A 21,648-nucleotide genomic window follows, 5' to 3' on the forward strand; every position below is an offset into this window, starting at 1 on the left:
CCTCGGTGATGTTTTGAGCTGTCACTCAGCAGCGCGTCCTTCAGGCTACCCCTCCTAGGCCTCGCCTCCCTCTCTCTGTCCTCTGCCTGCCTGTTCTCTCTACGCCTTTCTCCCTGCAGAAAATGCTAACTTTTAGTATTTCTATTAACTTACACCCTTCAGTGACCTCTCTCCTTGCTGCAGCTCATCGGAAAACTTAAATGGCGACAGCAGAGATACATGCATGCTAAGAAGTTAGTCTTAAATCTGCAAAACCTCGAAATTCACCGTAAAAAAAAACACTCTGAAAGTTTTCATTCTGCAGTCTGAATACATCACGCCTGTATTGTGAAGGCTGTAGTCCATAAGAATATGGTATCTTATATATAAAAATATATTATTATTAATAAATATATATAAAAATCACCCTCCACACCCCATGTTAATTCTGTAAAGTAGAACAGAAAGCTTTCCCAACACTTGTTCCTTCCATATTTTTTTTTTCTTTCAAAAGCAGGGGATAATCAGTTGGTAAAAACCAAGCTAATGCAAAACCAAAAATAGGCCTATTGAACACAAGTCTGTACAAGTGTCAGGCAGAAGAAGAACACTAGCTTTGTATTTGTATAACGTTTATGCACTAAATAGTATTTTCTGCTTCATCTCAGTGATATTTAAATCACAACAACTACAGTTGCGTAGCTTAGGTAACTGAGTAACACATTTAACACTAAGCTTTGTAACTAAAAAACAGCATGTAGAAGTGAAAAAAAAGATTGTGGTAAAAATTCATTTCTCAAAAAAATTCAATTCAATTGCCTGCCAACAGTAACTTTAAAATAATGTATAAGCATAAACAAGTCACATAAATATGGCCAATTTAAATTCCCACATGCCATCTTCTAAAATGAAAATTGTCATCTGCACCTTTTCAGCATTCTCAGTATCCCACACCAATACAGCAGTAAATCACACACAGGAAGTTTTTTCTAAGGTTTGTTTGTTTTAGAAAAAAGCCAAATCAACAGCAAACACAGGGAAAAAATAAAGCATTTTCCACACACAGGTGTGGTAATTCAACTTCATTCTTGGCAATCACCTTTACAGCAACCAATTACCACACCAATTCAAACAGTGCCTCGTTTCACTGAGATTTCCAACAAAGACACCAATGTATTTGTAGCCTGTGAACACAAATTCAGAGAGAATCAAGCTATTCCCCCACCTCCCCAAAGAAAAAAGATTATATAATCAGGAGTTACAAAAAAACTAAGCCAAAGTGCTCCTGATGCACCTACCAACTGCCAAGCCTTGGATTCCAGGTCACGTCAGTTATGCAACTGCTACGTGACTTGAGGTAGCTCAGCAACTGCAGCAGCAACCAGTATGCTTCCCAGCCTCCCGTTCTTGACTTCATGCAGCCCTGATTTACTTCCACAGCAAAACCCACATATTTTAGCAGAAGTGTAGGACTTTTTAAATACGCATTCTGCAACTCGCGCAGATTGGAATCCCATGGGATTGCTAAAGGAGTTGGCAGTTGCATCTGTCCTCTCATTCTATTCCTGGAGCATCAACATTGCTACATTTGCTTATTTTGTGTATCCATTAACTGAAAATTCTCTCAGATGGGCATTACTGCTGCACAGGAGGAAAGAAACACGATTTCACATGGGCAGCTAATAATTTTTTTTTTTTTTTTCCTTAACAGCAACATCAGAATTCTTCTTCTGCATTTGGCGTATGTGAACTCTTGAATTTCTGGAGTTTCTCAATAGCAGAAGATACTGAAATCTCTCCATGAACTTTGTTGTCTCTTGTTCGCACGTTGACAGCATTATTTGCTTTCTCCTTTTCTCCAACCACTGCAAGACATATCACAAACAAAGTTAAACTGCCTACCTACATTACAAAATGAGAGTCTAGACAAACTCTATGCCCAAAATTAAAACTTAAATGATACTCAGAAACGTAAGATGCTGCAATTACCTAAGATAAAGTTATACTGGGCCAGCTGTGCATTTCTGATTTTCTTGTTTAATGTGCAACTTTGATCTAGATCCACATCTGACATAAATCCTGCTTCAAAAAATTCGCTGCAAACCTAAAAAACCAAAACACTTTCACTTAATATTACAGTATATATTCTACAACATAAATTGGTACATGCTGTAATCCCTGATCTCTTCCAATAATTAATTCATGTATGTGCATAATTTTGCTCTCCTGAATCGTACAGAAGTCAATGAAGTTATTTGAAAGAAAACCGCACACACACTTGAGGGCTTAGCAGGACTCCAGCTGGAAGACAATACGAGGTAACATCCATATCAAGTATTTGCTGATCTCCTCAGATAGCTACACTGCTGAATGTCAAAAATGTTTCCTCAGTCTGAGGAAGGAGAAAGAGGAGAAGGAACTAAACCACTTATGCTTGCATTCAAAGAAAAGCAGGGGAGAGGGGTAAAAACCAACCATGGTCACATGTAACGCAGTCAGGAGTATACATCCTGGGAAATGGAAGAAACCGGCTCTGCCCCTACTTTAAGCAGATAGTTCTGTAATGAAACATTAGTTAGTATACAAGGTTTGTCACCCAGAACGTTTCTTCCCTTAATAATTACTGAAGTCTGTACATAATAACACAACTCAAAACACTTAAAGTTACATATCCCTTTCTCAGGCTTATACAAATTTTAGACTATATGGAAAAATTTACCTCTCCCCCCAAATACATCTCCAAAATTATTAAAGCATTCATTCTTTGTTCTAGGACAAGTAGTTCAGGAGCTATTGAAATTGCTTGCTACTATAAAAAGGAAGGCCCTACTCTCACCTGCTGGGCATACTCTTCAGAAGTAGGTCCCACAGGCACAACCATGACCTGCCGTGGAGACAGCCAGAATGGCCTGGCAAGCAGAACAAGAAAAATATGCAATAAATGTGCATTTTACACTTGCATTCATATCCATAGTCACGTTCCACAATAATTTCTTTACCTCATAAAATTATTTGTTAGCTAAGGTTGTTAGATAGTATGTTATCTTTCTCTTTTCAAGGTCACAGAAAATGGCAAATAGATTGATTCCAGTGAAATGACATATTCTGTTCACTTCCTAGCTGACTTCACAATTTTAGACAGAATTCTATTTTTTCCACATAATTTCCACTTTTATTAATAACTTTATAGTGAAACGTGGACAGTCAGACAGATAAGTGGCTGAAAGTAAGAATTAAGTCTTCCTTAATACTTTAAATTCATTAATGAAGAAATATCTTCAGAGCTTATTCAAGATCGAACAATACATCTTACAAGTTAAAAAATATTTCACATATTAGGACTAATTCATGTCTGTGTAAATAATTGCTTTAGGTATGTCTAACATCTTGCCAGTATAAAAACATGATTTTTAAGAAAAAAGGAACAAGAATAATGCAGCATACATATATATTCAATTATAATTCTTATTTCTGCTTTATTGTATAATTTTTCCTGCAATCATGAAACTGCATTTCTAATAATAAACTATTAATAAAAGTATATCATACATCTCAGACCATAAAATTAGACTTCTTTGCTTGTAATCTTACCTACTAATTTTGAGAAAATTCTAGGGAAATTTTGCATTATAATATATAGGACATTAGGGAGGATCTGTATTTTCTACGTTGTTAAACATTTCTTAGAACTGCATTTGTGCCACATACCATTTTCCTCCATAATTTTCTGCTAAAATAGCTATCATTCTCTCCACAGATCCCAAAATAGCTCTGTGAATAATCACCGGCCTTTTCTTGTCATCGCCATCCTTACTGAAAAAGAGTAAGTCAAGTTTAAAAAAAAAATTAAAAAAATCTCTTGGCTCACACACAGATAATCCTACTAATATTTTTGATTCTACTTTTCATGGAAAGACAAAATGCAGTTATCTATACTTAGGCAAAATCTACTGTTTTTATTAAAAATATACTTTATTTAAGTCCCCTGGGCTTTTAAAGGAATACTGAATAATCATAGAGACTTAAAATAATCATGCCTGTAGCTAATGGCATAGGCACAAACTCCTAAGTTTGAGAAGACACTCGACTGATGCAGCTCCACTTCTGTGCATTTTAATATTTTATGTTCTTCCTCGCTCTTTATTTTCTGTTATGTCTTCCTTTTGTTTTGTTGCACAGGATCTTACCTGCCCTTACTGGCCATTTCTTTCCTTAAGACTAAAAAAAAGCCAGCCGCTGTTCGTAACAGTGTTATCACCTACCAAAGAGCTATGACATCTAGTGTAGAACATGCAGCAAGACCAAAAAATAACAAAGATTCTTATTCTACCTTCCCTGTCAAACTCTTCCTAACATGCAAAAGCAAACATAGCAAGAAAAACAACCCAGAAAACGTGTGTTCAAGTCAACATGGTACTAAGATTACCAAGATTAATTCACTCAGTGGATAAATATCCCTCTTCCTAGCTGGAAGCCAAAGTGAGATTTTCATTAAAAACTGTTCACATTTGGTTTATGCTCAAAGTTAACTAACTTCATCTGATAAAAAGAATGAAGTACTTATTACAAACCTCCTAGCTCCCTAAGACATGTTTGAGTTTGTATGCAATGTCTTCAAAGGAGACACAGTGACTAGGCTGAAAGTGAAAACTGACTCAGCTGAGTTTTCTTTAGCATTATATATGATCAGTTGTCTTCTGAACTGGCAGACAAGACAGATAATGAAATTTTCCTCCAATCAGTAGCATTTACAATTAAAGTGAGCTATCATTACATTGAGGAAATATCTTCCAAGTTCGTGACTCAGTCCTCTACTCACTGGGGATGTTTCCCCTCCTAACCAGGCTACTGATATACAGGCTAATCACTTGTTAGGTGAGCAACAGAGCATTAATACAAATCAGTTTAATGGGAATTACAGATAAGGAAAGTAATCTTTTTTTTTTTTTTCTTTAATTATTTCATTTAAAAGAGGAAGATATTTAGCTTAACCACTCACCCAACATAAGTAAGATTAAATCGAATGGGTAGTTGGAAGTCAAGTTGGATAGTAGCACACTGATGGTACCTGCCAATAGCATCTTTGATTTTAATATCAATCTGTGAAGCAAAATAACAGAGTTACTAAATACAGTTTGCCTGCATTGTGTCTTTATTCTTGTCCATCCCAAAGCTGTATTAAAATGCTGATTCACCAACCTTAGGACCATAAAATGCTCCATCTCCTGGATTCAAATTCCATTGCTCTCCAAAGTTATTCAAGCTGTTTTGAAGTTGCTAAACAAAAAAATGAGAGAATAATTCAAAAAAGTATAGCAGTGCCTTTCATTACTGCAAGTCAAAGCATTTGCCTTTGAAATACAAAGGGAGTCAACAGGCAGCATGACTCCTATTGTTTAAGCATTTAGTCATTTATGATAAATAATCTTGAAATGAGTAGTTCCTTGTACAAATGTTGTGATTAATCAGAAAAAAAATTAATAAAAATCAAATCAGTTCAAGATAAAGGGCTAAATAAGAATCAGAAAGTTCTCATTTTATACAGACACTTCACATTTAACATGAAGTTTTTCAACGAGCATTTCCACTAAGGACAATATTTAGCACCTGATTTAAGCTATTTCACTAATTTCCCTATTCAACATGAAAGAACTTGGTTAAATATCCACCCCTGCAAATAAAAATATTAATGGGTTGGTTTGTTTGCTTTTAAATGACTTACCTTTTCTGCATGATCCCAGATCTCTAACTCTCCTAGGTAATTTTCTGGTCTTGTAGAAAGATGTAGTTGAAAGGTAAAACCAAAGACAGCATACACTGACTTCAAGAAATCAAGACAGCTCTTAATTTCTTCTTCAATCTTAAGCATAAACAAAATATATTAGTTAAAATTTACTTACATAAAAATATAATTGGATTTACTGAATTCCTCATAACCAGAATACGAGTCCATTGAATAAAAAACCAAACCAAAACAAAAAACACCACTAAAAATCACATGAAAATTATATCCCACAAACCCAAATGTAGGTAATGGGTGAAGAGAGAACTCCGGTGTTGTGGCTTCAAAGCATGGCAACAAAAATAATATTCTTGTTAAGCCTGGGCTTCTGGAGCGAAATTGCATGAGTCAGACTTGACAAGAGTACATCAATTTATTCACATAGCTCCACTAAAATCTATGGCATTACTGACGAAGTATTTATTCAGCACTACTATGGAAAACAAAATGCAGTCAACAGGTTTTTTCTTTGCAGGGTGAGATGGGAGGTGCAAAAGACTTTACCTTTTGGGGTTTAGTTACCCAATGTATCTTTCTAAAGGGAGAAATTCTATACACAAAATCTTATTACGTAATTCACATTCAATAACGTCCCTCAAATAATGTTGTTTTCTTCTTTTGACATAAGCATTTTTTAATTTTGCAGAGAAAAATAAATAACACAATTTATGGCACTGCTGTTTGAGAAACTTGTAACAGAGAAGCTAAGCTCAACAGGCTATTAACTTCAGCAATATTGCAGAAGGTTAAGAAATACGGAATACCAGATGACTAAGAAGGAAGTACCTAAACCTACCAAAAACCCCATCAACAGCGGCATTATGCTACCAAGCAACACAATAGAAGAAGCTAGAGCTGAAATACTTTGGGGATTATTTTCTTGTTTTATGTTGGTTTGCACTGGGAAGGAAAGGAGTTCTTTTTTTTTGTTGTTTGACTGGTGGAGGGAGGGTTGTTGTTGGTTTTTGGGGTTTGGTTTTTTTCACCTGTTCCATTGTGCAAAAGATGTGAGCATCATCTTGTTGGAAGCGCCTTACACGAGTCAAACCACTTAAAGTCCCAGATAGTTCATTTCGGTGAAGAACCCCAAAATCTGCAAGTCTAAGAGGCATTTCCCTCCAGGATCGTGGACGATGGGCAAACATCAAGCTAGAAGGAACATGAAAGAACCTTCCTTTTATCCTGCTTATAGAAGATTTAAGACAACACAGAAACTAAACCAAGATCAGTACAGACAGTAATCACATTTTTAAGTATTTATTCATTCGCGTTGTCTGCATCCTAAAAGGCAGGCAAACAGAAAAGTACAGCACTCAGAATGTATTGCTAAAGACCACCTAGAAAAACCACTGAGAGTAACAATCAAGACTGGTTCATCTGTACCTTCTTTTGGTACACCACATCTGATGCCCATCTCTATCCAACATTACTTGTATTTACTAGTGGTACAGACTAGTATTAGTCTGTACCTAGCTCACTTAGTGCAGACTTACTGGAAAATCCTCCTCCAAGAATTGTATTTGGTCTGCTTTGGGACACAATCAGAGGAGCTCTCTGGACACACTAGTGGCTTAGTAGTCTATTGTAAACATACATGATAATATATATTACTACTCCATTTATTTCCCCTCAACCCCACAAAGGATAAATATAGTAAAATAAGAAGTTTTTCAGTTGAGAGTACAAACCAATGTCCTGGACAATTCATCGGTTTAAGGGCAAAAGTTTCCTTCTCGATTTCAAAAGAGAACATATTTTCGCTGTAATGCTGCCAGTGTCCTGAAACTTCCCACAGTTTACTGTTGAAGATGTTTGGAGATAGAACTTCAGTAAAATTACGCCTGTGATATTCTTCCTATAAAACAAATTCAACCTTTAAAAGGTGATAGAGCTTTTGACAAGCAAAAGCCCGATTCTTTTTAACTGTGCTCTTACAATGGCAATTTACTCAGAGACTAAAGGACTACTGCACATGTAGGTTTTGCACAAGTAGAAAAAGCACAGCTCAATGTTTTACTCTGCCCTATTTTCAAAAAGGTTAGATCTGTATAATCATAGTGAAAATCAGTTATATGTTTACATACATAGATGCTTCTCTTTCTGTGCATAGCTCTGTGCTATGAGTGGCCTATCAACCAAGATCAACAACTGATATTAAGCTTGTTAGGAGGTACATTAGTATATACTCACTCGTATGAAATCCACAAGTGTGTTATAAATAAAGGCACCTCTGGGGAGGAAAAAGCAGCTTCCAGGACTCAAATCATGAAAGAAGAAGAGTTCTTGCTCCTAGATAAATTAAAAACAGAATGCTGTAACACCACTTCAGATGGAACTGCAGAACATGACTACTTCACACGTTGGGACTCTGTTCACAAAAAATGCAATGTTACAGCAACAAGATGATTTCTAGAAGTCTACAAGTTCTCAGCCACAACAGTTAATTTATCTGTAGTTCTTACTCTTAGAAGTTTGTAGTAACACTAGAACTCCATTTGACTCTGTGACTATGTAAATACACATTTCCTCAAAATCCTGAAGCCTTAACCAATCTTACCTTCAGTAACCAAAGCAATTAAGCATATACCCATCACGTCTGAGGGTTAATGGCTGAAGCTTGTAAGCCAGTCATTCTTTATCAGAATTTTGTCTCAAAAACAGAAGCTCAGCACTGTGGCTGTCCTGGTTTCAGCTGGGATAGAGTTAATTGTCTTCCTAGTAGCTGGTATAGTGTTATGTTTTGGGTTCAGTATGAGAAGAATGTTGATAACACACTGATGTTTTCAGTTGTTGCTAAGTGATATTTAGACTAAGTCAAGGATTTTTCAGCTTCTCAGGCCCAGCCAGCAGGAAGCCTGGAGGGGTCACAAGCAGCTGGGAGGGGACACAGCCAGGACAGCTGACCCAAACTGGCCAATGGGGTATTGCATACTGTGTGACATCATGCCCAGTATATAAACTGGGGGGAGTGGGGATAGGGGGATCACTGCTCAGGGACTAACTGGGCATCAGTCGATGGGTGGTGAGCAATTGCATTGTGCATCACTTGTATATTCCAATCCTTTTATTACTATTGTCATTTCGTTAGTATTATCATTATTAGTTTCTTCTTTTCTGTTCTATTCAAGTGTTCTTATCTCAACCCATGAGTCTTTTTTCCCCGATTCTCTCCCCACATCCCACTGGGTGGAGGCGGGGAGTAAGTGAGCTGCTGCGTTGGTGCTTAGCTCCTGGCTGGGGTTAAACCGCAACAGTGGCTCTGATACATCTGTGGAGAACCTTAGCCTCTTCGCTATCATAGATATTAGATACCTAGACACTAGATAAGTTGATTGATACTAGATTATTTGTTTTTGAAAAGTCATAGAAGAAATCATTGAACAAATACTATACATATATTCAAGTCTTAATGAGTTAGAAGTAAGCATGAACAATTCTGTAAAGATAATTTTTCTACTTCTTCCCTTTGCCACTGTTTTCTGTAAATTCCTCATTGGCTCTTCCTCTTCTGAGTTACCTTCAAGTTGTTCATCTTTGCTTATGAAGGTCTTTCACAGTCTCTTCTTCCATGTCTGCCAGTAAGTAGTGAGAGGTTCATGCCTGCATCCTCTTGGCCAATGATGCTGACCTTCATTTACACATAAGTTTTTCAAATAAATGTCTCCCTGCTTTCACCTGTACTGCTCATTGTGCCTTTAAACACCCACAAAGCTTCTTATCTTCTCTCAAATACCCTCTCCATAACTACACCTTCTCCACAAAACTATAGCAAAGGTGACAACAATTAGGAGACTGCATGCCAACAAGACCAATGCTAGGTCACAATCCTCATCTGTGTCAATCTAATGTCTTCCAATTTACACTCAATTCAAGATTACATCTGTTCATTTAAATCTAGTAGAGGAATATTCACAACAGGCAAGTACTGCACATACATGCACTTAAGTATTACCTTATTTATGCCTATAATGAAGAATGACCAAACAATATTATTTGTACAATTTTCAGTAATTTCTCTCTTCTATGAAAAATATTAGTAGGATCTGAAAGGACTCTACATTAAAAGGTTTAAGATATACTTTCCTAAACCGAGGGACTACCCCATTACTTCATCCCAACATTAGTTTAACATTTGTATGCAAGTGACAAGTTGAGTTTGTAGAATTAGAATTTTAAAATACAACTGACACCAAGAAGTTTATAGAACTGGCTCTCATTCAAACTGTCAAAAAATGGAAAAAAAACCCCCAAACTATGAAAGAGAATTAATTCTATTACAGAAGCATAAAAGAGAAGTAGACAGTGAAATAGTGTACCTTTCCAATTTTCCTATGGTCCCGGTTTCTGGCTTCTTCCTGGAATTTTTCCCACTCCTTCATCGTTTTGTTATCAGGAAAGGATATTCCATATATTCTCTGCAGAGTTTCCATGTCAGATTTTCCTTCCCAATACGTAGAGGAACTCTGATGCACAAAATCCATACTTAAAGATAATATTATATAATCTCAGGGAAAGGAGGAATAAACACTAATGCATTCAAATGTTATGATTTTTTTCCTTGAGAAAAGAATTATATGTAGTCATCCAGCATTTGTTTATAATACAAAGATACTGGCACTGCCTTTTATTCAGCATACAAATACAGAAGACAAACAGAAGTGACTGGTCAAGCCAAGCTTTTATTCTACTTAGGTACCTTGTTTTAACTCACACCATGGCATGTTTTATTATCTCATATTGTATCTTCTAAAAAAGCAGCACTTGTTTATGTTCAAAACATAATGCAGTACGGAAACACAAAAGACAAAACGAAGCTAACTCACTCTCACAGTTAAATCCTAGCTGTTTTGACAATCTACCACTTAATCCCCAGAACTCATTGTTCCATAAACTTCAGTTAGGAAGCCAGCAAAAGCAACCATGATGAATATTCCAGCGAGGTCAGTCTAATAAGGTTACCAAAATTAGCATCTGCAAGTAACATAAACTACATCATAACCAGAGACATCTGCAAGCACTGTCTCTGGCTTTCCCGTAAACAACACCATTTTTAAACAGCAGCACTTGCAGATGTGGCAGGGTCTGCTTTACCTCCTGTACCTGAAAGATAACATCTTACAAGGGCAAAATACTAGTTCTGACCCAATGAGTATCTTAGATGTTCTTTTACTGCAGAACACATCATGCACAGATATGACAGCTAGTGCAGACACAAACTAAGACATTTGTATTACAAAGTGCAGTGCTGGTTGGAAATGCTAGCACACTACTGCCACATTAGCTTAGGCACTGCACTTTACTTTGCATGGTATAATTGGTTCCACAGCTAATCTAGTCACTCGAGTATTTTTGCAGTGCTCCTCATTATAGTCTAAGCGTGCATGTCACTGCACTAATACTCTGACAAAAAAGATGCTGTTAACTTTCACTGATATACTATTGTGATGGTCGAGAATCAGTAAACCTTGAAAGCAGATGAATGATGGAAGGCTGTAGTTCTACTTGTACAATGGGAGCTGGGAGATAAATGAAGGACTATTTTCAGAGTAAGAAAAGAAAACAACACAAAGAACCCTAGCATAATCACTTCAGGAGAAATAAATACATAAATAAATCAGCTGACCCACAGTTTAGTTAAGTTTTAATGCACAGTTAATTTAAACTTACCTTAAATATTTTAAGGGCCTTAATTTTTCCAGTGTGTCTCACATGTGGACCCCTACAGAGATCAATCAGCGGACCACATCTATACACCAAAAAAAAAGGGTTTATTTCAAAACACTCCAACATTTTTAAGTACAGTCACTAATTAATGCCTGACATGTACAAACACACTAAGAAGTACATAAACGCAACACTCAGCAAATTCAGTGCATCTTAAATGTAATTGTGCCTTCTACCTGAAGCAGAGTATTCACTCAGTAAATACTCAGCACACTTGATCCATTATCAAGAGCATCATAACATACTCAGCAATTCATATAGTTCCAGATGTAAACTTTGTTGAAGTTGCCTAGGAAATTTCAAACTATGCACACCAAACAAATTAAAAAAAAAAAAAAAAGTTTTTGCCATTTTCCAACTAACTAGTTTAATCCCTGACAATTGAACGAACTGGTTCCTCACCACACACTAAGCTACGAGTTAGCTTTACCCATTATCCAGCAATTCAGTGTCATGGGTGGTAACTTATTTTAATCTCTTTACTGAAACCAGAGTGAATGAGTGAAAAGTGGATTTGCCATTGTCCACAAACTGAGATCTAATTTGTCCCAGCAGAGAAAGATCCGATTTCACATAAGTAGCAATATTAATTGCAAACTTAAAGTCCCAATCACGCAAGTATTCAAAAGTTAGAAGAAAAAGAATATTTCCTTCTTCTCCTCTCAATTTAAATGAACTACAGAAATACTTCTTCATACCTTTTAACTTAATTTTCTTTACCTGTATATTGTGGTAGTTGGTGTGTTCACCTTCTCATTAAGGATACGACATTTAAACTTGTTGTACTGTGTGGGGAAACATGAAAAGTCAGAAACATCAACAAAATGACTAATAAAATTCTATTTTAAAATTATGTATTAATAATGCAAGTGCATCAGTAAAAGACACTCACAACTTTTAAAAAATGGCATGATCACACAAACCTATGCAAAAGTTCAACATCCTTTCAGAAGGGTTATAAAACAAAAGGGGAAAGAGACAAAAATATCTCAATCTCCCTGAGGATGTGTTAAGCATAGCGATTACCACCTGAACACCACGAAGCACTTCTGAACGGCAATTAAAACACAGTGCAGCGAGACTGGTAATATTCACTGTATAGAAGACAGGACTACAGGACAAAGCCTTTTTTGACTTGTCTCTGCAAGTGAGCCAGAATGAATGTATGCCTTTTGTGTACTAATTTCTTGGTCATCTCACTGAGCTTAAGGTGTTTTAGTGTAATAAGAAATTGTTTTTATTATTGCCTGAAAACCTCCTGAACACTTGAGAGGGATATGGAGAGGGGGAAAAAGATGCTATTCTTTCTTTGTTTCACTAGACAGGTGCTTTTCTGATGAGTCAGTTAGATGCAGTATTTTATAATAGTTACATTTTAAAAGATCATTGTGCCAGAATCACAGCTACTTCAAAGATTTACCTTAAACATGTCTAACAGGATCTCCTTTTTGACTTCCAGCCTTTCAAAAGCCTGCTTCTCTTTTATGATATTTTTACAGCGGTTCTCTAGTAGTGGGAATTCAGTACTAGATACACCTCTAAACAGAAAGACACAGGCAAAAGTAATATAAATTAATTATTTTGATATTCCCATTTTTTTAAGTGACCACTTTCTAGTAGTCTAATTTGAAAAACATGGGATGTGTCATTGTGATTTGTCACAGTATTTTCTTAGTTTCTTCTATCAGCTGCACTTTCAGATGCTAAACTCAGAAACACAAATGGTATCACCCTGGACAAACCCACTGCAATCACTCCCAGAACAGTCTTTGACATGCTTAAATGTCTGGAAGATCTGTAGCTCAAAGTATAAATGATTTCAGAAGAAAGAAGAGAAAAAAAAGGCTCAACCCAGCTGCAAGAGCTAGTTTATCAGCCAATGCAGATTTGGTATTCTCCCTGACTACAGAAAGATAAACAAGGAAAAAACAGAATCGTAAAGCTGTGCACAAGGATTAGAAAAGTAGTAAACACCTATATGAGTTACATGCATACGTGCCATTTCTACAAGCGACTATGGCACTTTGAAACCTAATTCCCATGATTCTTCAAGGAAACTGTCTCCTGTATCTCCCAGGAACTTCAGAAAGTTTTACCCAAACAGTCTACTTTTTTCACAGAACATTTAACAGCTGCAAGTCTTAATAGAGCAGGTGTCTGAACACAGCTCTTGAATTTAAATAAACACACACACTCAATATATATGTATACATAGAAGACTAACCTGTCAGTTTTAACCCATACTAGATACACAATTTTACTTTCAACATGCAGAAACATGACCAAACAAAAATAATTCTAGTACTGCGCTTCAACACAGAGCATTAAAGTTCTTAGACACTGAAATTTTACCTATCTTCAATATACATGTCATAATAAAATCCATTCTCAATTGGTGGTCCATAGCATAAGCAGCCCCCAAAATAACCTTCCATGGCCTCTCCAAGAATATGAGCACTTGAATGCCAATAAACCTGCAAATAAAGTCAGGTGAGCAAGTCATGGAGTCATTGGCATTGTGCAACTACAAAGAAAAAACAAAACAGAGGTATATCTGCAGATGGGAAATATGCTAGAATCAATGTTGTTTAAATTCTCTGAGCAGTATAACAATTTTCTCATTTTGAAGTATGCTAAATGATTAACATTAAGGCAGATGTAGCAATAAAGCCCCATTATATTTCAGTCTGAAAGATGATTATACCTCTGCACAATTGTGTCACCTTAGTACTTATTGTACCTTGTTCATTTATAAGTTAGTTGCCAGTCAGTGAAAAGTCTATGCAATACTAACTGCTTCTAAAGCAATGTAGCCAATTAAGTTACCATTGTTCACATACAGAATATTTATTAATAGTACTGTAAACCGCTTTACCTGAAACGTCAGAAGAGGGGAGTCAACAACCCAGTAGATCAATACCAGTCTGATGCTCTAAGTCCCTGTTAACTCAGACCACTTCATAGCCACTGCTACAAGATAAAGCCTTTACAGGCTCCTGAAACGTCTCTTAGACAAAATGAAGTCTAATTCTAGTGCATAAAGATAAACATAGGCTTAAGACTGAATGCCATTAAAAAAAAATAAATCTTGGGTGTGTCACTAAGTATATTCATAGTTTAATTGAGTAAGATATGCCTACTCAAGTTTCTAATAAACAATGCTGGTACAAGGAGGTGTAGATTTTGTTTATGACTCAAATCTGATACCGGACAATTTTTAGAAAACTGTAAGACAGCCTCACTGATGCTTTCAGTGGCTGATCTTCAAATGCACTGAATCAAACCATAGAACACGTCTTCAAAGACATCAAACTATTTCAAGTTAGCATACAAATCAAGACCTTCTGTACAATCTCATTTGAGAAATAACCTGTTGATGTAAAAGTGAAGGGAAGAAAACAACACTAAGATTTTATTCACTTATAGTTCACAGGTACTTAGTATCTAATCTTCTTTGACAAATCATGACAAATACAACACTTGAATAGTTTGGGGGATTTTTTTTTTTCTTTAATTCAAGATTTTAAAAGCATAATGCTGCAATCAATTTCGCTTCACCAGTTTCAAGCAGAAACCAGCGAGTGTTTACTCACAGCTTTTGCTTCTTCATTATCAAACATAAGCAGCTCCAGAGTACAATCTCCCTCCAGTGGACGATCCAGGTCCCACAATTCACCATTCACTTTGGCTATGACTGCATTTGAAGCCAACACTTGACTAAAAAACACAAACGATGACAAGAGACCAAAATAGTTAGGTTCAGATTTGCAAAAGTGCTTAGGTTTCTAAACCCCGTGAGACCCCATCAACATCTCGTAGCACCTAAAGACCTTTAATTTTTGTTTCTGTGGTCGTCTTAAACACTTTTCTACTTTTAAGGTATAGACCCTTAAGGTTTCATTCAATGGTTTTCAGTACTGGGGGTCTGGAGGAAAGACTGCTTCTAACAACAGTTTCTCCTGTTAGGTGGTAACTCACAAAATTTCAGATGTCTCTATTAATTCCTAGCAGTCTCAGCGTTACATTTTTTTAATTGAAAGCAAGCATTATGATCCCAGCACAGAACCTCAAGCATCGCTCAGAACAGTAACTTCACCCAGCTGTTTCTACTGCGTTAAGCTGAAGTTTCAATACTTTCCAAATAAACCAACTTAAGAGAGTCATCATCCACTGACATTGACATACATATTTTATGCAACAAGGTAAGAGACAAATGATAGTAACAGATTTATCACTACAAAAGTACGACTCCTTAAATCTGCAGGTTACCTAATTCCTACAGCTAATTGATATGGCGTGGTTTTCCAAGATTCCCCTTCAGTCATCTTTCCATCTGTCAGAATAATTTTGATAGGTTTGCTCTGGTTGGCCGCTCTGTAAGCTAGCAAAGCGTCATGTTCTTTTTTAAGTGCTTCATAAAGCTTCAGTCTGTCTTCTATGAAGCTTGGCTCATACTGTAGCTGTAACAAATAAATTAGATCACACACACACATATTTGTGAGAGAAACAGAAAAGGATTCACAGCATTCATGCATCCCTAGAGGTTCCAACTGAGACCAGATTTCACTGTACTACAATTTATACTAATAGCAGTAAAGCATTTGTAAATAATTATAAACAGAATAGTCCCATAAAACTTGCTGACTATTTTATAGTGGCTTTCCAATTTTCCAATGCACCTCCATCAATCTGGACCTAAATGGCTTTATGAGTTTGACCTCAGAAAGCAGCCTATATTCCTGCCCCAGATTTTGTATTTGGCTGACATCCTAGAGAAGTTTGGATCACTCCAACAAGCCCTCACTTCTGCTAGTCCATTCAAAGCATTAAATTCAAATAAGATAGTTCACGGGAAGTTTCTTTTAGTTTAGCATAAGGTGAATTATTAAGATCTATTGAACTACGGCTAATGCTGCCAACATCCTCCTTCAGACATCATGCACGCTGTTTAACTGTTCATGAACCATCACTCTCTTTAGGAACCACGGTATGCTGACCCTTATTTCCCAACAGCCCAAATCCTTTTGTTACCTCAAAAAGTAGATACCTAAGAAGGTGTAAGTAACCCTACTAATTACATGCAGGATGAAGCTCTTAGATAAGAATTTTTTCTATATGCCTGCTATAGCAAGCCTTCTTACCAAAACCTGGGATTTCAAAATACAGCAAAGTACTTCAGATTTCAGCACCTTCTCTGAACCTAGTCAAACGATACTCCTTCTTCTACTATTATGTGGTATAAAATAACCACTTACATCATTCCGTTGTCGGTTCACGGCTTCATTTTCTTTTGTCTTTTCCTCTTTATTTTGATTCACTGCAACAACTGGACTTGCACTGGAGACTTCCTGAAAACAGTGATAATATGAAGTATACCCCTATGCCTTTAAGATCTTTCCCAGCAATCATTGAAACAAACCAAACCAAACGAGTGCAATATTGTGCTAAAAAGGCAATTAGACTCGAATAAGGTCTGCCCTTAGTACAGAGGAAAGACTTCTCATGACACATCCAAACCGCGTCCTTTCAGCGGACACAGCAGAAATGCTCACCAAGCAAAATCTTCTCAACGCAATTTCCCCGATTTTACTACTGCGACCACCACCGGCAAAATCTCCCCAGCGAGACCCTGGGAGATTAAGAGGGCCCCGTGCGCAGCAAGGACAACTTTCGGTGGTCCGAGAAACTTACTCCACCTTTGCGAAAAGGCAGGGCCTCCCGGGAGAAGCACTGCTCAGCGCTCCGGGCACGCCAGGAGTGCGGACAGAGACGGAGCCAGGCTCCCACCCCCGAGACCCCCGCCGGCGGGGGCCGGCCGCTTCGCCCCCGTCAGTCCTCCCCCTCCCCTGCGAGGCCCGTCCCAGCCCAGAGCGATGCGGGCGCCGCGCCCGGCCCTGCCGGCCCCGCCGCCCTCCCCCTCACGCACCGAGGAGGGCCGCGGGGGCGTCCCCGCCCCGGGCGCTGCCTCGCCGCCGGCCGGGGGCTCGGCCGCCGCTGCCCTGCCCAGCTCGGCCGCCAGGCTGCGGCGCAGATGCAGGAGGCGGTAGCGCAGCTTCTCGTTCTCGGCCCTCAGCCGCTGCAGCTCGGGGCTGCAGCTGCCGGGGCTGCGCGGCGGCTCCTGCTCCTTCAGGCGGCCGACCTCCGCCGTCAGCCAGCGCAGCTCCTGCTCCTGCCGCGACAGGCGCAGCGCCGCCACCTCGGCGGCCGCGGCCGCCATCTTCCTCCGGCGGCAGCGGGCCGCCTCCGTCCTGCTGCGGCGGGACGACGCCGCCGCCCCGCTCCGCCTCCCCGGTGGCGCCCCAGGGGCCCGCCCCGCGGCCGACGCCGGGTCCGCTCCTGCCCTCTGCGGCGGAGGCGCTCGGGCCGCTCGCCGCGGCGCTGACCCCGCCCAGGCACGGTGGGACTTCGGGCGCCTGGCAGCAGAGTTACTGGTGTCATTATTCGTTCTTCTAATTGGGTAAATGCCTGCCGGTAGCCCTCCCTGCTGTGGTGGTAGTAAAACGTGCCCGCCCGTCTTCTTGCAAGGCCGGTGAGCCATCGGGCAGTGTCAATATCCACAGCTTGTGTCCGAGTCCCGCTTCAATTTACCTAGACATGTTCTTTGAAAACGTCTCCTCTGTAACCCTCGCAAACAAGAAGCTGAATAAACTGGGGCAGCAGGGAAGAATCGCATCGCTAATCCTCAAAATCCTGGTCCTGCCATTTTGTGGGGAGCGTGACAGGCACAAGTAGCTTGTAATAGGGAGGGGAAAAAACACATCAGGTTTGCTTTATGTTCCCAAGTATCCAATTCGGCATCCGTGGAGCTCCTTGTTATTAAAAAGACAGAAAAGCAACACTTAAACAATTAAGTACATACATGCTTTCAAAGGACCTACATGTAACACCACCAATGTCTTGGTCCTTTCAAAGGATTATTCAAATAAAAGAGAATGATAATTACCAGGTGCCTCGGAAAGACAGAGACATTGTCAGCATACGGAAAATATGGATGGCACCCACTTGAATGCAGCCCCACGGCCTGTTCATTAGCACAGACTTCAGGTGGTCCACCCCGCACAGTGCTGAGGCCCAGCTCTAAGGTCTGGTCAGCCCTAACGCTCAACTATGGCTGGTTTATTGTCCTTTCTGATCACCATCCGTTAAACACATCAACCTGTGAGAGTTGCCTACAGACACGCTTTCTCCAAAAAACAGCTTGGATCCAGGCATTACAATGGGAGCTGAGGTCTGCAGACAAGAGAGGAACGTGGGAAAGATGAATAAAAAGTGGCAAAAGCAAGCTGAGCAGAGAAGCTGAAACCCAAAATACTGTCGCATAAGCAATAGTTCATACTGCATGTGCCCTGCCACCCCTGCGAGTTCTCCCTCCAGCTCAAGCCATCCTTCCCTGCCACTTCTGCAACTCCTGGTACAAGCTGATCACTTACACCTCCACCTCTGCGGGTCCACGTAGTCAGGTTCACCTTTTTCCATAGCTTCCCACAGGGTGATAGGATTACATGAACACTGTTTCAAAGAGGGCATTTTTCTTGCCCTTCTCTAAGACCCACTGGACACACTTTAAAAGAAGTAGTTTTAACATCCTGGTGTTGAGCCAGACAATTGTGCATGTCAGGGAGCCACAAGGGCCAGCTGCATCCTACAGGACAGGGCTGGCAGGACAGGGGCTGGCCAGCCAGAGCCCAGTCTCCCGATACTCGAACAAGGCAGGCAGGCCTGGGGATGGCAGTCAGGACCGAGCAGGAGTCCAGACTGCCAGAAAACTTCATGGCGATGAGGCAGCTCCGAGGTCAAGCCAGAAAAGCAATCCACAGGTCAGGTCCCGTGATGGTAACTGGGGCCAGACACAGCAGTTACCAGGCAGGTCCACGGTGACGTGGCAAACTCAAACCAGGATGACAGCCCACAGGTCACAGTCCAGAGCAACAGAAACCAGTGACAAGCACATCTCTCACGGAGCTCAGGCAGGGCCTGATGGTCCACGGCTGAGCCTAAATGGAACCCCTGGGCCCATGGACAGGGGTGTGCGTGGAGGCCCCAGGCGAGGTCCGTCTGGGTCATTAAGGCCAGTTAGTGCTCCCAGGGCCCTGACAGTCTGTGCGGCATCCTTCTTCACCATTCTCATTATGAAACAATGCCAATGTCAAAAAGTGTGGGTCGGACTGCATCCTTATTTGATTACAATGTCAAATAAACACTGCCAGAGCTTAATTTCTAGTGGATGCTTCCTGTTCGACACCAATTCTTATGCAATTAGGCTGTCTGAACTAAACAGCATCTTTGCACAAATTGCAGAACTTGGCACCAAGGTTGAAGAGGTTTGAGTTGCTAGGTAGTTAGGACTCAGAGCTTGGACAGATTGTACAACTTCTACTGCACAGTCAAACAGTCTGCATTGTATCATTTACAGGTCCTTGCAGTTAAATCCCTCAGTTCCTGAACCCTGGGAAAACAACAGTTCTCCATCACAAATCCTTTACTTCCACTGTGTATTTCCATGTATATTTTGTCTCAAATACTTCTTTGTCATCTTCAATTTCTCTACTTTTCTCCCTTGATTGTACTTTACAACCGCTTCTCTGTATTCGGTTTCTCAACATGCACTTTCAAAATTTTTGCCTTTACCCAATACTCAGATTTTTCAAGGTGTGGATTTTTATTAGAATTCTGGCAATTACCAAATCAGAATTTTAGCATTTTATTTTCCAGGTTACACAACTGGAAATAACTACATGGTATGTGAGAAGGTGGAGAGTCGAGTTTTTTATTTGTCCACAATTTTATACATTTCCTATGATATCACCCATTTTTCCTTACGGTTTTAAGATTTTATAAAAAACATACTTGAGATTAAAAGGATATATTCTTTTACCAACAAAAATAATGAGGACATTTCTGGGTCAAAACTTTGTACTCCTTTAGAAAAAGTACTGTAAATTATTCAGTGCATGGAGCCCAAAGACACTCCTACACTGTATACTCACAAATTTCAAGCTGTCGTTCATGTCTCCCACTACCCTGGATGACTTCTGTGTGTAGTACAATTCACTGTCTTTATTAACCAGTTCATATTATACCAACTTTTCTTTGCATTTTCATTGCAGAGTACTGTATTCTCTCCCATGAATGCCCAGAATTTTCTAACAGCTTTGTAGTTAATTCTTCTAGTCATTCTGCCCCAGCTAAACATTTTAATGTTGGTTTTTTAAAAAAAACTAATTTTGTTATTTAAGGTATATTGAGAATATCCCCCAGAAAACTGATACTTATGTACATTTTTCATTTGCACAAATTCTTTGTTCTTTTTCTGAAGAGATTCAACTTGCCATTCTTCCTTCCTTTTCTGAAGAGATGCAAGTTGCCAACACCTATGTCTATCACTTACTATAGCAAGGTCACTCTTCTTCAAGAATGGACTGTCATGGGCAGATCTGCCATGGATGTGTAAAAATAAGACATACTCTATAGCTTCCTTTAAAAATGCATTTCATTATTAATCTGACAGGTTACCTGTTTTTTTAACTTCTAAATTCACTACTGTGCAGAATTTATTACTCCATTTAGGATACTGATGACAATCAGTGTTATCAGCACAATAAAATAAACACAGATTTAGTTTTGAGGTTAAACTCTGAGAAATGCATTCAGGTTACATCCTCTGTATCTCATCTTTGGGCACTGTCCTATGAACCCAAACCCTGTAACTTTGGGCTTGCTCTAGCATTTATTGAAGTAATGGAAAAACTTACCATCAGAATTTATACTGGCTGAGAAGGCTGATTTGTAAAATACTGTCTAACATATGTGGAGCACCAGGCTTCATCAGGATCTTTTACCTGCTGAGATATTGTGGAATTAGTATTAGTAGAACTTCTGAGAGAGAAACAACTTGGAGAGAAAAAAAAATGCATGAGGTTTCATTGAGAATACGGAAAGAATGGGGGTGGTAGTAGTGTAGTATTTGTACCACCCCTAAGGAGGTTCAAAAACCAAAGCGCATCTTAAGAATTAGGCTTATAAAGGAGCCCTTACTTTTAGAAGATGTGCCAGGCCTTTCATATCGGTTGGCTGCTTTCTCTGCCTACTGTGTATTACCCTTGTTTAGCTGTACTACCTGACTAATAGGATAGTAGATGCCTTTTACCACCTTACCACCTATC

At 39.2% G+C, this 21,648-nt stretch overlaps 1 protein-coding gene across 1 annotated transcript; it reads right to left on the reverse strand.

Annotated features, from left to right (window-relative positions):
- Positions 1–1,370: 1,370 nt before the first annotated feature.
- On the reverse strand, positions 1,371–17,779 carry TARS3 (threonyl-tRNA synthetase 3). The gene is made up of 19 exons (XM_075045426.1): positions 17,412–17,779; positions 16,741–16,833; positions 15,755–15,945; positions 15,079–15,202; positions 13,838–13,959; positions 12,906–13,023; positions 12,206–12,270; positions 11,429–11,507; positions 10,078–10,224; positions 7,952–8,050; positions 7,450–7,616; positions 6,748–6,910; positions 5,702–5,839; positions 5,179–5,256; positions 4,979–5,079; positions 3,688–3,792; positions 2,816–2,888; positions 1,969–2,083; positions 1,371–1,844 (listed from the first exon to the last, which is right to left on the reverse strand). Exons 1-19 carry the CDS (start codon positions 17,700–17,702, stop codon positions 1,696–1,698), a joined length of 2,418 nt encoding a protein of 805 aa, XP_074901527.1. The 5' UTR covers positions 17,703–17,779; the 3' UTR covers positions 1,371–1,695.
- Positions 17,780–21,648: the final 3,869 nt, after the last annotated feature.

This window comes from Buteo buteo, chromosome 13, assembly GCF_964188355.1.
Source record: "Buteo buteo chromosome 13, bButBut1.hap1.1, whole genome shotgun sequence".
NCBI lineage: Eukaryota > Metazoa > Chordata > Aves > Accipitriformes > Accipitridae > Buteo > Buteo buteo.